The 16,844-nt window shown below is 44.3% G+C and overlaps 2 protein-coding genes and 1 pseudogene across 6 annotated transcripts in view; 2 read left to right on the top strand and 1 right to left on the bottom strand.

Moving 5' to 3' along the window:
* Positions 1-259: 259 nt before the first annotated feature.
* LOC139634570 (SOSS complex subunit C pseudogene) lies at positions 260-968 on the top strand (annotated as a pseudogene).
* A 678-nt stretch (positions 969-1,646) lies between these two features.
* On the top strand, positions 1,647-7,110 carry yars1 (tyrosyl-tRNA synthetase 1). Its single transcript, XM_071501103.1, has 14 exons — positions 1,647-1,817; positions 2,343-2,416; positions 2,528-2,674; positions 2,787-2,962; positions 3,085-3,214; positions 3,410-3,490; positions 4,319-4,411; positions 4,522-4,657; positions 4,767-4,852; positions 4,976-5,111; positions 5,265-5,377; positions 5,521-5,714; positions 5,822-5,963; positions 6,246-7,110. The coding sequence occupies exons 2-14, from the start codon at positions 2,360-2,362 to the stop codon at positions 6,354-6,356; spliced, it is 1,602 nt and encodes a 533-aa protein (XP_071357204.1). The 5' UTR covers positions 1,647-1,817; positions 2,343-2,359; the 3' UTR covers positions 6,357-7,110.
* A 104-nt stretch (positions 7,111-7,214) lies between these two features.
* Positions 7,215-16,844, bottom strand: part of nhsl3 (NHS like 3) — a 35,798-nt gene continuing 26,168 nt past the window's right edge. For 3 of the 5 annotated variants that reach the window (XM_071501099.1, XM_071501097.1, XM_071501101.1), the window contains 8 exons: positions 14,437-14,595; positions 14,131-14,174; positions 13,861-13,999; positions 13,169-13,276; positions 12,910-13,076; positions 12,596-12,796; positions 8,933-12,458; positions 7,215-8,484 (listed from right to left, as the gene is read on the bottom strand). In XM_071501099.1, coding sequence (XP_071357200.1) covers positions 8,444-8,484; positions 8,933-12,458; positions 12,596-12,796; positions 12,910-13,076; positions 13,169-13,276; positions 13,861-13,999; positions 14,131-14,174; positions 14,437-14,595 — 4,385 coding nt within the window. In that variant the 3' untranslated portion in view covers positions 7,215-8,443. Of the gene's footprint in view, positions 8,485-8,932; positions 12,459-12,595; positions 12,797-12,909; positions 13,077-13,168; positions 13,277-13,860; positions 14,000-14,130; positions 14,175-14,436; positions 14,596-16,261; positions 16,558-16,844 lie in introns of those variants that run through there. The other 2 variants (XM_071501102.1, XM_071501100.1) reach the window with 2 other exon arrangements.

Genomic DNA, 16,844 nt, shown 5'->3' on the forward strand with positions numbered 1-16,844 from the left:
AAGTAATTGATTTGGGAAAAAAGAAAACAGGAAATGCTTCAAATCATGACACTTTAGACTTTTAACAGGAGGCTGTGTCCTATTTTTTTTACATCATTGTGTTTCATTGTGTTTGCGGTCTTTGTTGTATTCACAGTGTAGATTGGGAGAGAGTATGTTATGGTACTTGTTAAAGCATCATCGATAGTTGTGTTTGTGTTACATGATCACATAAAACAGGCGCTCTTCTTTAGGAACTCATGCGCCTTTATTTTGAAGGCAGACTTCTTAAGCCGGAAGTGTTTGACTGTGTCCGCGTACAGCGGCGACTTCAGCCCCGAAATTTAAAAACTGAATTCTGCTCCTTGCTCCGTATCTGTCAGCAACAGCTCCATTGTCCTGACGAGCACGCAAAGCGTAACAAGTAAGGCCAACAGCGAAGTCCGTCTCCTCCATGGACTGAAGCCTTTATTTACCCCGCTCGCTGCTGAGCTGACATGGCCGCCAACCCTCCGGGACAAGGCTTTCAGAACAAGACCCGGGTGGCCATCCTGGCGGAGCTGGACAAGGAGAAGAGGCGGCTGCTGCAGAACCAGTCCATGAACAGCCCCGGAGCCAACATCCCGCTGTCGTCCAGGCCGAGCCTGAAGGAAGTGAGGGACAGCGCGGAGCAGCAGCACATCGCCGCCCAGCAGAAGGCCGCCCTGCAGCACGCTCACGTCCACTCGTCCGGCTTCTTCATCACTCAGGACTCGTCGTTTGGGAACCTCATCCTCCCGGTGCTCCCCCGCTTGGAGGCCGACTTTTCTCTCTGAACGTCCCGGCACATCCGGACCCGTGCTCTGGTGGACACTGGCATCCACTCACCCCCGAAATCACACCTGCTGTTCTGTTTCTGTCTTGTCTGCGATATTTGTCCTCTGACCAGTCTGATGTTGATTTAGGGATCCACCCTCACCGACAGAATAAAACATGCAATTTGAACTAAATTAAGTTGTGTTGCTCTTTTTTATTTATTTATTTATTTTTTTTTTTGCAGGGGTACAGGAGCCTGGCCCCCAGAGAGAAGAGTGCTCTCTGCCCCTTTGTAATTATCTCACAGTCGTCCTGCATTCTGCTGTAATTACACACACCGTTTACTTTCCCTTCATTAATGATGCCTTTTATCTGTTGTCAGGCTAACAGGGTGACCAGCCATCATAAATACAGTGCTGTGAGAGTGTAATAACACATTCTGGGTTGTGTTTAATTTCTTATAGACAGAGCTTTCTATTGAAGCAAATGATAGAGAAAATGTAGTTTTAATACATTAATTATTTGACTTTATATTGTGCACACATTGTGATTAATCAAATTACAGTCAACATGTATTCAAACCCAGGACTACTTATTGTTTTCTGGATATTTGTGTGTTCTATTAAACCATGCACTGTATGTTGTGTACACTGAATTTGGAGGCTACAGGGAATCGTGGATGTATTACACCCATGGGATACTATGGGATGTTATAATGCACAGAGGGCAGGTTGTTTTGGGCCCCACAACATCGTTTTTTCCCCCTAAACATTTAATCAATTTGTCTGACAAACAGATCATTACCTGACATTGCGCCCTCTGCTTGCCAGCCGTAGAAAACATGTTTATTTCAGTAAATATTTGATCCCAATGGAAGCTGGACCTCGAAGTCATAGGCGCTGCGATCTACACTCGATTGCTTTCCCCTGGAGTCCGCAGGGAGTCGATAGCAGAGCGGAAGCTGTCGCTGATGCAACACACTGACTGGTCCACCCTGCCGGCTTCTCTCACCCACGTCTCGCCGTACGAAGTCAGGTTTTGAGGTAGGTCAGCAGGTTGTACTGTGTTACTTTATGGTAGATTGATATTGCCGTCACGTAAGCTGAAAATGTAGCTACCAAGCAGGTCGCAGACCCGAAGCTGGAGCTAGATAACGGCAGCTGCACATGGTTTTGTTGCTAGCTGGCTAGCTCCATAGCCTTAACCGGCCGGTTGATTCATTACGAGGGTGACGTTACTCCAACCTCCAGGTCGGTTTGACGTTAACGTCACCTCTCTCAGTGGCTGACTTACTTGGCTACAACCTGTGTAATATCTTTTACCAACTATTATAGTCGGCTGGTAAACTCGGCACAGAAGCTGCCCACCATAGCGCTGATTTGGTGAGAGAAATTGTAAATAATGTTGGGAAATAGCGAAGTCAGCTCTGAAAAATGTCACCATGTTATTTGTTTATTGTCGCCAAGGGCCACATTAAACTGAAAGTGATTAGAAAGAGTCTGAACTCACATATGCTTCAGAAAGCTGCTGCTGCTCACTCAACAACTCTCGAACTGCTGTCTTCTCAGTCAGGAGGCACTGCACCATGGCAGATCAGCTGAGTCCGGATGAGAAGTTCGACCTCATCACCAGGAACCTCCAGGTGGGAGACACAGACACAGACACACCCTCACTCACAGTGACTGGAGTCCATCTGTGGCTTTTGGTCTCATGAATCTCTGGTTGTGTGTGTGTGTGTGTGTGTGTGTTGCAGGAGGTCCTGGGAGAGGAGAAGCTGAAGCAGGTTCTTCAGGAGAGAGAGCTGAAGGTTTACTGGGGCACGGCGACCACAGGCAAACCCCATGTCGCTTACTTTGTCCCCATGTCGAAGATAGCAGACTTCCTCAAGGCTGGATGTGAGGTGGGTGCATCCCAGTGAGCATCTTGTCTTTAACTGAGAATTCAGTTTAATCTGTGCACCTGTTTTACAGGAGCTTACAGGTCTGCCTTCTGTGTCTTTTTCTTTTCCTCAGGTCACTATTCTGTTTGCAGACTTGCATGCCTACCTCGACAACATGAAAGCCCCCTGGGAGCTGCTGGAGCTCAGGGTGAAGTATTACGAACAGGTCATCAAGGCCATGTTGGAGAGCATTGGTGTGCCTCTGGAAAAACTCAAGTTTGTCAAAGGAACTGACTACCAGCTCAGCAGGTCAGTTGGGCCGACGCTGCTCTCGGACTGCCCTGACATGTTCTCTATAACTTTATATTCTATTAATAGCTGCAGGTCAAACTTAAACTAATGTTATCCCTCTTTGTTTTCACGTTTGTCAGAGAGTACACTCTGGATGTGTACCGCCTGTCCTCCATGGTGACAGAGCATGATGCGAAGAAGGCCGGAGCTGAGGTCGTTAAACAGGTGGAGCATCCTCTGCTGAGCGGTCTGCTCTACCCTGGACTGCAGGTAATATAAGTAGGGCTATATACCTGATGACAAATCAAACTCAAATTATGAATATAATTTCACCAAAATTTAAATGTATTTAATATATTTATGAATATGTAAATGCTCAAAATAGAAGTATTTTTTTAATTAAGATAACTAATGTGTTCTCACATCTTGTCTGCAGCAGTAAATGTGTCATGTCTTTGTCCTCAGGCTCTGGATGAGGAGTACCTGAAGGTGGACGCCCAGTTTGGAGGAGTTGACCAGAGGAAGATTTTCACCCTGGCAGAGAAGGTACCGCTCCCCTCCATCATGGCACATTTATCTGAACCCTTCACCCTCTGTCCTCCCTACATTACTGACACTTCAAACCTCTTCGCTTTCAGTTTCAACACATAGTTTATCTGACATGGAACTTGATCCATGCAGGTGTAGCTGGTGTGGTACCAGCTTCTTGTTGAACAAGTTGAACTTGAAATGGAAATTCAGACAGACAGAAAAATCTGATTACAATTCATGTGTATAGCAAGTTGAGATTCACTGCGAGTGTTGACGTCACAAGGACGAGATCTTATGAATTTCTGGATATGATTTATAAAATTTAAGCAGAGGTCACTAACAGGTGGACCATGGTCTCGATCCAGACCCTGACGCCATCCTGTTCGGACCCGCGCCTATAACCTAATAATTATTGATAATTATTCAATTTTGATGGTGACGTGATGCTTCTCAGACTCGAGTCAGTGAGTGAGATACACACATAGAGGGGAGAGACGAGGCGACAGACAGAAGGAGGAGTCAAAGCTGCTGAATTTTAAAGATGTGTTGAGATTTGTTTATTATGAAAATAGTTGAGACTGTTAAGATGTGAAGGGGAGTTAACGAAACGAAGAAAAAGGGAAACTGAAGCAGGACTTTTTAGGACTATTTCACTTTTGTAAAAAATTAACCATTTTAATTTTTCAGAAGCTCTCTGTTATGTACTTATAACAGCCCCTTTTTTCCTTGAAATGAGAAAAGAACATATAATTACAGTTTGCTTCGAGGATGCTTTGCTAGAGGAAATTTCGCCAAACTGGACCACTGAATTTTAATTGACCCCTATTGTCTTCTTGTCTCCAGTACTTGCCCTCTCTTGGCTATGCTAAACGTGCCCATCTGATGAACCCAATGGTTCCAGGACTGACAGGAGCCAAGATGAGCTCTTCAGAAGAAGTAAGCCTGCAGACATATTATTTGTCAGAGAAAAAAAGTTAATATTTATATGAGCACTTGCCTTAATGGTTGTGAGCAGTCGTCAATTTACAATTTTTTTGTGGCTGCAGGAGTCAAAGATTGACTTACTGGACTCCAAAGAGGATGTGAAGAAGAAGCTGAAGAAGGCTTTCTGTGAGCCAGGCAACATCCAGAACAACGGTGTCCTCTCCTTTGTCAAATACGTCCTCTTCCCTCTGCGTGGAGGTAGAAAACTCGTCCTTTAATCCCTTATTGTTATCTTTGTCTCTGACTTCTCCTCCACTTGTGAAAAGAATAAAAATGAGTTGATATTTGGGATCCATGTGTGTTTCAGAGTTCTGCATCAAAAGAGACCCCAAGTGGGGTGGAGACAAAGTCTACACAGTGTTTGAGGAGGTGGAGAAGGAATTTGCTGAGGAGGTAAACAAGAGTCTAAGTGGAATGTTAGAAGAATAAAAGCGCTTCTTAAAGACATTTCTGCTAAAATGTTGAATTTTCTCTTTGTGCTCTGGTGTAATCATCTGTGATCTCTGCACTTGTTAGTTGATCCACCCAGGTGACCTGAAGGCCTCAGTGGAAGTCGCACTAAACCAATTGCTGGAGCCAATCAGAAAGAAGTTTGAGTCGCCTGAGCTCCGCAAGCTTACCAACACTGCCTACCCTGACCCCTCAAAGACAAGTGCGTGTTTAACCCCCTGTCTTTACTGTGTCTTCTTCTTCTCATGTGACTTATATCCAACTCAAATATAGCAGAGTCATATAGCAGAATGAGTTTTGGGTTGTCAGCTTGTCGCATGGGGAGACTTATTGTCGATTCCGTGTGTGAGATTAGAAGCGGGAGGAAAGGGTGCCAAGGCAGGAGGAGGCGGAGGAGGAGGAGACGACGATGAGCTGGCCCCCTCCAGATTGGACATCAGGGTGGGCAAGATCATCAGTGTGGAGAAGGTATGAGATTAAGATGTCACTTGATGTCTGATCATCTGATGGATATATGTGTTTTGAGACCGATGAGATTGGAGATGATGCATCGGTATCACAGCCCTCTTTCTCTGTGTTCACTCTGGGTTTCCTCTCTGTCCAACTTTCAGCATCCAGACGCTGATTCGCTGTACCTGGAGAAGATCGACGTGGGCGAGGCGGAGCCGAGGACGGTAGTCAGCGGGCTGGTGGCCTATGTTTCACAGGAGGACCTGCAGGACAGAATGGTGTTGTTGCTGTGCAATCTCAAACCCCAGAAGATGCGAGGGATCGAGTCGCAAGCCATGCTGCTATGCGCCTCTATGTGAGTGCCATGTCTTTTTTTTTTTTTTTTTGCACAAAAACAAATGCAGCTTGTCCCTCAGCCTTATATTTTAATTTCTTCACTCTCTCTGATTGGCTGATTTCTAGTGAGGGGGAACCCAGGAGGGTGGAGCCTCTAGACCCTCCAGAGGGTTCTTCACCAGGGGAACAGGTCTTTGTTGAGGGGTATGAGACGGGCAAAGCAGCTGACAGACTCAACCCAAAGAAGAAGGTGTGGGAGAAACTACAGGTGCGTTCCAGTCAGATTTTACTTTCACTTAATAGAAAGGAGCCATTGTTAATGTTTTTTGTGACACCTGTGCTTTTCGTGTTATGACAAGTCATTGTCTGTTGTGAAAGAATAACACAGTAAATTCCACTAGAGCAGTTCTTAGTTTAAACTTTTAAAGACATGGACTAATGTGTTAATATTTAGCAATATTTTCCCAAAATAGAATAATAGTATATTGTGTGTGTAGGGGGGTGCACCATGTATACACAATGATTTGAGTCTTCTTCTGTCTTTTTCCAGGTTGACCTGAAGATATCAGATGAGTGTGTAGCTCAGTGGAAAGACAAGCAGCTGATGACCAAACTCGGACAGATCACATGTAAGACACTGAAAGGAGGCAACATCAGTTAAATACACACACGTCACATTCACCAACGAAGCTGCTGCTGCCGACCACCTTACAACAACAATACGCTCATCACCACATTGCCATGGCAACAATGGTCAAACCTCATCTGGATGTTTTCTCAGAGAATCATGGGACATCGATGCCAAAAGTCTCAGATGCTTCGGACTGGCTTAGAAAATTCTGTTACCTTGCTTTAACTTCATAAGGAAAAATATATGTAATTTCTCTAAACATAAGCCACTTACAACAAAGGTCATGTAACTAATCAACCTTTGATTCATTAGTTTCGGTTTTTTGTTTACTTGGGATTGATGGTTTTACTAATGCACTTAAATTACACATGCAACAAATGTTTTGCAAAATCGGAGATAACTGGGCCTAATCAGATAAAGAAGGACTGATTGTTTGACTGTTGAAGTACCAGCTGCTCATTTCTGGTAGCAGATGATAAGGAATCTCAGGTGTTTAAAAAGGGACTTAATGTTTCAGTACTTGTCCTGGGTAAAATTGCACTTGTGTTTCCCTATGTGGTAAATGTCAGGGCAGTGGCCAATCTGCCAAACCTACTTAATAAGAATGGTTTTATGGGTTTTCAGACATCAGATGTGTGGAAAAATGTATTTGCCTCATGTTATAGGACGGTTGCATTTGAAGATAGTGTTGTACAGAAGTCAATATCTGAACATTAACTGTCATAATCACATAATACATCAACTCAAAAATGAAATAAATGCTGAATTCTGTGGTCTGCAGGAATTTAATGTTTGTGGTGGATGAGAGAAATGTGTAAAACCTGAAAAATCATATGGTAAATAGATGTCTGTCTAGTTCTCTAAAGACAGAATACAGGAAACAGCATATTTAATACACTTAGTTTTTATTTATAGAAGTAATAACTGTACATAATTCTTTATAATCATCAAAATGTAGATTTTTGACCCATTACAAAGAGTCTGTATAATTCACTCATTGATGATTTTGCTTGGGGAAAACATTTTGTGCAAATAGTGATGAGCTTGAATTTTCCATCAAAAAGGCCTCGGCCAAAGATTTAGATAGAGAACGTTTAACAAAAACACTGACCTCACACTAAGTCTACTCCAGTGTATCAATCATCCAGGGCCAGTCTTCACATCCATAGCCCTAAAAGTGGTTTTCAGATGAAATTGATTCTTAAATATTTCATATTTGGTAGGAAAAGGTGACTGACAGTGCTACTAGTGGAAACAATCACACATAAATAAATAGGATACGTTTGTTAATGTTTCCTAAAAATGTTTCGTAGAATGTGTTGGCTTGACCCTTTATATCCAAGAATTGGACTGTGTAGAAGCATCTAATTTACATTTTAGCAGTTGCTGTAATCAGAGGCTTTTATGTGAAGTCTTCATGGTTTATAATCTGTAACTTTACAAACATGCCTCTGTCTTAACTGACAAAAAACCTCTCTCATTCTTCTAAGTATGCAGCATCCCTTTTATAAAATACTATTTCAGACCTGTTTATCCACACAGTGAAAAGCCAGGACTACAACTGAGTGTCATGTGCTTTCACTCAGATTTTTAAGCAAAGAAGGCGATGAAATGCTGATTTGTCCTGTAGTGGATGCCATTGTCACCCTTTTCTGACAACTGCTTAAATCCCCATGAAAATTATGTATTATATTACAACAGGGAAAAAAACAGACAAATTTCTGTACAGAAATGCTTTGCTGAGACAGTTTCATACTCTGAGCTGCAGTGACCACTACCTAATTTAACCTCTAGGAGGCGATCTCACACAAGCCAAATATTTACACTTGAGTCAATGTACACCATTTCATCCTGAGGGGACTTAGTAAGAGATAAACTATAGCTTAGAAAAATACTCCAGAGTAAAGCTATTATAAGAAATTGGGAGCAACACAGTTTTTTGCATAAATATTTAGGAAGGCCAACAGGCTAAGGCTTTTGGAGAAGACTCAACACACAACAACACTCAGATAGTTGAGCTTAATGTCTCAGTAATGTCAGTCCTTGCTGTGAGTTGTCCTTTTACTTTGCTTCTGGCATGAGTCTGGTCCTCATTTCATCATCACCACAATGCTCTTTCAAAACAGTGTTTCAATTGTGTCTGCTGTCACTCTCGTAGCTGTAGGAGAAAGAAAAGAGGACATTAGGCATTATGGCATTACCATTATACAGTTACGGGAACAAATGTAATAAGTATTCTGTCCCTAATCTAATTCAGTTACTGAGACATGATCATGAGCTTCAGGTTATGGCTGACTGAGGGACATGCACTGGAAAAAAGCTGTTGGCAAGCTATCAGAATTTATATTGTATTTGAGTGGAAGGGGGCCTGTGTTTGCACATTTTCTCTTGCTGGCATGGAGAGCCCAAAGTATGCTCTTTAATGCAACGTTCAAGTGTTTAACTGTTTCATGGTAATGCTAAAATTTGAATTCTACTTTTTCATGACAGAGTTGCTGATTTAAGCTTACTTTGATTCAGTCTTGATAGTTTACATACATCATCCTTCATGACTTTTGCAAAGATTATCAAAGAACATTGTGGTTATAAGTTGTTACTGCACTTACTTGTTGTCTCAGGAGGTGTTATTCCACTTGTATGTTGTATTTCTTCTATTGCTCCATTTCCTTCAACACTGAACTCCATCTTTCCTGAACAAGCGGGATGATGCTGTGAAGGACTGATGTTGCTATGTGCTGGCTTCTTAGCCACTGGTGGAGGAACTTTGTCACACTTCAACCCACCATTGGAGAAAGTAACAGCCCTTGATTGGTCAGACATATGCATGAGCTCGGCCGCCAAGTTTTGCTTCAAACTTGCCTGAGCTTCAGGCGAGGAGGCAGCTGCTGTCTCTATGACAACCTTTTTTGTGCTCCTGGAGAAGATAAAGCTGGCGGTAGAAGCTGGGGACTTGTGCATGTCACATCCTTCAGTTGATTTCAGAGATGGAGCTCCTGGTTCACTGATACCCACATAAGTGGGTGATCTCACACCCAATCTGGAGGGAAGACCATCTCTTGAAGACATGGCTGCAGTTTTCATACGTATGGCTTCCTGTAAGCGCATTGAAGGGGTGTTCAGTGTCACAGAGGTTGTTTTTAGTGTCTGAGGTGGAGACTTTAGAGACAGAGACTTGCGGATAGGCTTTTGTGGAATATTTTGAGGTCCCGGGATTGAGACTGGGCAATTCTCCTGAACTGGAGCTCCCTCATTTGTTGGCTTGTCCTCGGAGGAAGCTTTCATCTGATCTTCAGTCATATTGACTGATCTGAGGCGAACCATCTGAAGCAGGGAGGGGGTGACAAGAGGTATGTTAGCATCCTCTTTAGGAATGGGTGCACTTTTGTGGCGGGAAAGGAGCTCCTTGCTCCGGGTGTCCCGGTTTGATACACTGGGCTGCCTTCTGAAATTAACCCCATGGGTCAAATTCTCTGCTGGTAGAGGGGGTGCTACTGGGATAGTAATTGGAGTTTGGGCACTAACAGGAGGCACAGGGGAAGACTGATCTTCAATTTTCATAGAGTCACGCCTCAAACTGCTGGAAGGAACTAAAGCAGATACTGATACTGGGTCTTCTCCTCTTGTAATTGGTGGTAAAGGAGGTGCCTCTACTGGTGGAGATGGGACGTTGTCTGAAAGAGATGAAACATGCTGCACTGGCCTGCAAGAAATCTCCTCAGCAGTGTTAGTTTTTGAAACATCCACATCAACCTCTGGTTTGTTGTCAGATACCACTAATTGTGGAACAGCATTGGGCAAATCTACATTTTGTTCCTGTACAGATGTCACAGCTTCAGCTGAGGCCTTAATTGTCTCTCCAACTTCTTGTGCAGCCACAGTGTGCTCATTAAGGACATCCAGCTGTTTGACACAACTGTCCACCACATCTGGCACACTGTCTGTTACAAATGGTGGTGGAGGAGGAGGAAAGTCTACCTCATCCCCTCCATCAAAGACAGAGTCCCCTTCCAAAGGAGGTGGAGGAGGTGGCCAGCAAGGCTCGACAAAGTGGATCTCCTCCTGCACCTTCTGTAATTCATCTGGGGGCATAGATACTGAAGAGGGAGGTGTCTTTCTTGAGGGAGGAGGTGTAGGGTGGTATGCTGGGGGAGGAGTAGGAGGTGGTGAGAACTTATTCATTTTGGGGACTTCTACAGAAAGTGTCTGCATGGATGGGACCTCTTGTCTGTCTGGCTCATTCTCACTCTTATCAACTAAAACCATAACCCCACTCTGTGAAGCGGTTGTATGGTTTTCAACAACTATATGAACTTCTGTTGTGGCACTGCTACTCAAGTCCTTTTGCTGAATCTCTACTGACTGCTCAGTTGACATCAGTTCCTCTCTGTGCAGTACTGTTATGGGTTTCTTCATCACAGGAGGGGGATCTTTCTTTGGAGTTGTCTTTTGATTTGTGGGGCTCTTCACTACAGGGCTACTACTCTGCTCTTGTCTCTGAACCTCTGCACTTGCTTCCACTTCCTTTGTTTCAGTATCTGGGCATTCCCTGTTCTCTGGCTCCTTGTGGACACCTTCAGGATCTGTTGCTAACAATGTCTTGGGCTTTGTTTTGCTTTCTGACAATTCTAAGACAGGTTTGACTGTAGTTGTCTGTCTTTCATCTAAGACTTGCACTTCCTCTCTGGCTTTAGTCTGGGTTCCTGCCTGTTTAACTGTGCTGTCCTGTATCTGTGAGGGATTTTGAGTGTGTTTGCTCACATCGGGGCACACATTGGGTCCACACAGGAGCTCGAAGGTGCGTCTGTTGTGGACCCATGTCTCTGGAGGAGGAGGACATGGTGCTTTTACTTTGGGAGGTGGTGGGATGTTCAACAGCTCTCTAATTTCTACTCTCAAAGTTGACGAATTGTTATTTGGTGTGAATTCGTTTGGAGTAACAGTAGTTGGAGTTCCGTGTGGATGCAGACTGGGGCAACATGTGGAAACATCTGGATTGACAGGCTCGGATGTACCTGATGATAGAGAGGTAAGAGAGGAGGCAGGAGAAGCTGCTGAGGATGAGGCCCGAGAAACTGATCTCTCTGGTTTGACTGGTTTCTTCTTCTGTTTTTCTGGGGAGGTTGGGGAGATACCTTTAGGGGAATGTGTTGGAGTTCCACTCTGGCTGGAGTAGCCACTGGAAGGGGACATGGTTCGTTCAAATTTCCCACCTTCTGAGGGAGTTTTCTGTGGGGAGGAGCTGCTGGATTCTGACTGGGGTTCTGATGGCCCTCCAGCATCTTTGGAAGAAGTCTGCATGGGGCTGGAGGAAACATCTGGAGAGCCAGACCCAGTAGAGTTTGATACGGGGGTGGGGATCTTACTGGTATCTCCAGTGGCCAACTTAATCTCATCCTTTGCTGCAGTATTTTTTGTACCAGTTTCTATCTCTCCAGACACAGAGTCATTAAGATCTTTGCTTTCCACCAGAATCCTGGAGTTATTCCTGATCTTGTTACTATGGAGAGAGTTTGTTCTCTGTGGAGGTGCCGGAGGTTGCTTGGTCTTCATAACTGAAAGACTACGAGTGAAGTTGCGCTTGTTCTTTGCATCCTCCCCAGCAGTCACTGACCCTGACTCAAATCCTTGATCTGCAACAAAATTTTCACTTTTACTGTTGGGGCTGCGAATCCCACTAACTGAGATACGTACACTGACAAGGTCTTGATCTCCACCAGAGTGTTCTTGCTGGCTTTCCTGCCCATTGAGACCCACTCTATGGGATTTACCACTATGTGTGCTCCCCTTAGAGGATACAGGAGAGGAGTTTGAAATAATGGTTTTTGAAGACTGTGACTCGCTCCAGTTTGACCCCGAAGTTGATGGCGGCATTGGCGTGGAGTCATTGCAGGAAGTTTCCATCTGAGAACCGTCACCATCTGATCTTCTGGACAACAAAGGGCTGACTGATGAGTCCCCGGATGCCAGGCTGCCTTTGCTTACAGTGCGGACACTGCTGCCATGGTTGACACTACTACCACGAGTCCGGCTGCTGCGGTCTATCTCTATGACGTCAATTGAGGCTGGCAACACCGCATTAGGGATGATCGTAGACAAGTAAGTGGCCTGAGGAGATACTGACATCACTGGGCCCTAGAAAAAAAATAGGTTTTACACGTATATGTCATGAATTGTCAAGGTAGAATCAGTTAAGATACTAAAGACTGAAGTTTCAGGCGAGTAACTCTCTAAGGCCATGTCATTCACTGAGAGCTTGATTTTGTTCTTACCTGGGGTTCCTGGAGGAAGCTAAACATCGCTGAAGGACAGAAGGAGGAGGAAGTGGTCATGCCAGGTACAGCAACAGACTTAGGTCTCAGGGTGGATGTGGGGCAGAGATGAGAGCCAAAGACCTGGTGATTGAGGGGCTGCTCATCCTGGTACATCGCTTGGAGGTGCTTTCTAAGCAGCTGTTCATCTTTGGATGCCTGCTTAGAAGTGGAGAGAGGACCATTCATAAGTTACTGACAAAACACAAAACCTATAATGCATGTCAAAACTATTCTAAATGAATTAGTTCTGTCTGTTGAACCCTTTACTGTACCTCCAGCTCTGAAAGGTGCACTCTTGCTCCCTCCTTATTTGCTACTGGAGTCCCACCATCAACCGTAGGAATGATGACAACACCTGATTGGCTGTCAGTGACTTGTCCATTGTGATGAGGGAGCTGGGTAGAAACAAGTGGCTGGAAGGTGGAGCTTCTGTGCAGTGCTGGAAAGATGGTGGATCACTGTAAATAACATGTTTACCAAAAAGGATACATTGTGTCTACTGGTTATGCAAGGATAATGCTAAAAACATACCAAGCTCTTTCTGGACCTGGTTCGGAATACCCATGATGGTGGTTCTCCTGCTCCTCTTCTTGCTCTTGTCTAACCTTTTCACTGGATTCAGAGGCTTGAATGTAGAACCTGAGAAAGGAAAAATTGTCCTGTTACAGTAACTGCATTTGAGGAGGGTTACCTTTGCAAGTATTTGGAAGAGAACAGCTTGTTTAAATAATGGAAGCATTGCATGATATTGCATTGAAATTCATCCTGTGGAGAACTGAATTTTTTTGAGGATTTTAAAAGGGATTTTTGAAATATGATAAGAATACCAAACTTCCTGCATGCACATTCAGAACGGCACACTTTGCCTCCAGCTGTAAAATGCAGAGCCAGCCACATCGCTGCCTTTAGATGCTTAAAACCTTTGAGCAACCGAAAAAAGCTACAGCTGCGTGTATGAGTGTGTGTGTGAGTGTATGTGTGTTTGTGTCAGGTCCCTCTTCCTTTGATTTCACACCATGACTGCAGAGGCACCATCACAGCTGGGAATGAGATGTGCATGCTAAATAAGCACATGCCTATAACTCGTCATGAAGTCAGTAAACTCGGGAACAAAACTCAAAGTGGTTTTACAAGTGCTATGATTAGCTCACATTTTTATTAGATGAACGAAATGTCGATGCTTCCTCTCTACACACACAAACAGAAACAGGGCTGTTGTTTACCTTGGCGTGTGAGCACAGGTCTTGTTGACACAGAGGAGGTTACTGTGGTATCAGTATTCCCGGTGGTGGATATCGACTCCGGATAGCCACCTCTGTCCTTGGAGCTGATATCCTGCTCTGGACAGAGGGTTTCTGAGGACTGCAGGGGACACATACACACACACACAAACACACACGTACATACACACACAAGGCAGTATTAAGTTAGGTGGCACTCTTGGTGTATAGGAAACACAGGGAAAATGATGCAGAGAGGTCTGGCACACTTACAGCAATGCTTTCATCATCTGGGAAGTTCACTCCATTTTTGTGTTCTGTGTAAACCAAACGCACAAGGTTAATACACAGAATTTAAATACACTCACACCCCATCCGTATTCAGCTTTGTAATCATAGATAAAAAGTTGGGTAACCTTTACTTTGTGACCTTCATTGAGAAAACAGCCACCAACAAACCATAATCATCTTGATAATACTGACTATAACGTCTATACAACACAAATATATGCTAGTATGTGTATACAGGCTAAACAGAGGTGTTTTCATATTTGTAAAGACCCACTGAATGTGTCTGACCTTCCTGCTGTAGTATCTTCAGTCCCTCCTGAGCCTCAGTGTGCAGGTCCTCCAGGTACTGTGGCCTGCTGCCCTCAATGAAAACATTCTCCTGGTGGTGCTGCGAGGTTGTGTAGTGGACCGCCAACCTCTTCTGGTCTTCATTACCCTTTGGGCCAGCTGTTAGGATGGTGGAGAAAAAAAGCATTGACTGACAGATTTGGTGGCAAAAACAGAGAAGATATCATTTCCACTGAATGTGCTGCAATCAGGTGAACACTTTTCTCCTGCTACTCTTATTGCTGCGCCTCTGAACTATTTTTATTGTAACTTCAGTTTTTCCCCTGCTACTTCCTTTTCTTCTTACACCAACTCAACACACACATACTCAACAAGCACACATTTGCCAAAACTTTTAGCAGCTTTGCAGTGAATCCTCTGTGCCTCCACCTGGCTTGAGTGTACACTCTTCAAATCTCCTCAGTCGAGCAGTTTGGCGAGCAGACGTCCAAGCCTGACCCTCAACTGTAAACTATTCCCTGGCTAATCTCCTGCAGTAGCTCTCTTCCTCTGAAGTCCCCGGGGGATTAGATAATCTGGATTGTCTGTATGTGAAGATGCTGCGGGACGTCCTGTGTGGGAACTTGATTGGGCTCTCCCTTCAAGGTGGCTTTACTCAATGTCAAACAACAGCTAAACAAAGTGGAGACTAAACAGAAAAAACACACTTAAAATAAAATTTGGTACTAGTTGGATAGCAGTCAACAGAGGCAAAGCTTGCAGGGCCAAGGGGAGCTGTGTCCCTGCCAGCTTTAGTTCAGTTATATCACAACACAGCGTTGGGTTTTGCAGAAATGCAATGATCTAACCTTTTCTGGAATTGTTAAAACAGTACAGTATTCTTCTGTATACCCATGCATTTCATGCAATCATGTTCCAGTTGAGAATACAGTACATCCAGTACATAAAGCATGATAAAATAGGTTTCAGCGTTGAGAGCATGACCTACAGAAAATCACTCATGTAAAGTGGCTGTTTCTTTAGTCAACGATCAATGTGTGGTGTCCTCTTTCCCTCCTTTGTCACTATCAACACTGTGGCTCTCAGTCTCACCTGGTTAGGTAATACTGTGCGAGTGTGGATGTACATACTGTACAAGTTTGTGTGTGTAAGGTAACAGACACTCCCACCCCTATCCTGCTGGATTCACACAGGTGAGGTGGCTCAGACACAATGCCCTCCCCTGTGTGTGGCTGTGGGAAATCTCAGGTCATTGTGAACCTGGGATTGTGTGGAAGACTTCCCCTCAAGGAACTGAGGGAGTGTCTAAGGACCTCCACTAGACTCAGCAGTTCATCACATACATGAGTGACATATGAGGTGCTGTAACCAACAGTTGGGATTAATGGGACAAGTTGCCCTCCCTTAGAGTCCACCAGACCCCCGCAGAAGGTTTAGGGCTTTTGGTCAATTAAGACGATCGCCAGAAAATCAGTTAAGCCCTTTATCTCATTAGAGAGACCCCCAAATTGCATTCAACCCTAATTCTTGCGTGACAGTGTTTGTTTGTTTGTGTGAGACAGAGACACAGACAGCAACTGGCACAAGAAATCTTCAAATATCATCACATCTTTCCACTAGAATAAAATACATACACTAGTCCATCACCTCATAGCCTCAACAGTGCAACTGGAGTCTCTTGGGTATTGAAAAAGTCAACAAACTCCAGAAACCCTCCATTGAAGCAATTAGTCATGTTACATAAACCTGCATTTATTTATTCCTGTTAGCAGCCTAAAGTCAAAGCTTCAGCCTGACAGATTCCTCCACGTGAGTCAGCACTCACCCTTCTTCTTGAAGACAGACAGCAGAGAGCGGAGGCTCTTCCTCAAGTAGACCACCATCCCTACACAAGCACCATGGCAGACAGAAAATCTAAATACTGTGGGAAGGCAAAGCAGAATCCAACAAGTCCTCTTTCTGTCACTTGTGAGAAAAAAATCAGTCTGTGTCCCAAAGAAGATCCAGACACTCAGAACTTTAAGGACAGAAAAATGATAAAAGAGTTTGAAAGGAAAATGTCTGGGATTGACCGAGGATGGACAGGAGTGAGAGGCTCTCTCTGCCTTCTGCAGACTGTCTGAGTGACTTGGGAAGGACAAGTGCACAGTAAGATCTGCTTTCAGCCAAAGCAGCCTGTCCCAGCTGCCTTATCCCCAAGTCTGATACCCTCCTCCCTCCCCCCTCTGCTCTCTCTCTCCCTCTCCCTCTATTTTGCTTGGTCGCTCACTCTGGCTCTCTCCATTGCAATTCCTTCTCTATTGTCAAATGAAGAAACCCCCCCGCCAGCAAAACGGCTGTCAAAGTTTGGCTTTCAAGAGGCATCCACCCCCACGTCTCTCAATATAGACACACACGTGCGAGTGTAT

This window comes from Trachinotus anak, unplaced genomic scaffold (genome assembly GCF_046630095.1).
Source record: "Trachinotus anak isolate AG129_WGS33_773 ecotype Australia unplaced genomic scaffold, CSIRO_AGI_Tana_v1 ptg000016l, whole genome shotgun sequence".
Taxonomy (NCBI): domain Eukaryota; kingdom Metazoa; phylum Chordata; class Actinopteri; order Carangiformes; family Carangidae; genus Trachinotus; species Trachinotus anak.

What these genes read in the sequence shown, in the direction of transcription:
- yars1 (XM_071501103.1), top strand. Translation starts at nt 2,360, where the DNA reads ATGGCAGATCAGCTGAGTCCGGATGAGAAGTTCGACCTCATCACCAGG. An exon ending in ACTGACTACCAGCTCAGCAG is followed by an intron (nt 2,963 to 3,084) that starts GTCAGTTGGGCC and finishes CACGTTTGTCAG; the next exon opens with AGAGTACACTCTGGATGTGT. An exon ending in TGCTCTACCCTGGACTGCAG is followed by an intron (nt 3,215 to 3,409) that starts GTAATATAAGTA and finishes CTTTGTCCTCAG; the next exon opens with GCTCTGGATGAGGAGTACCT.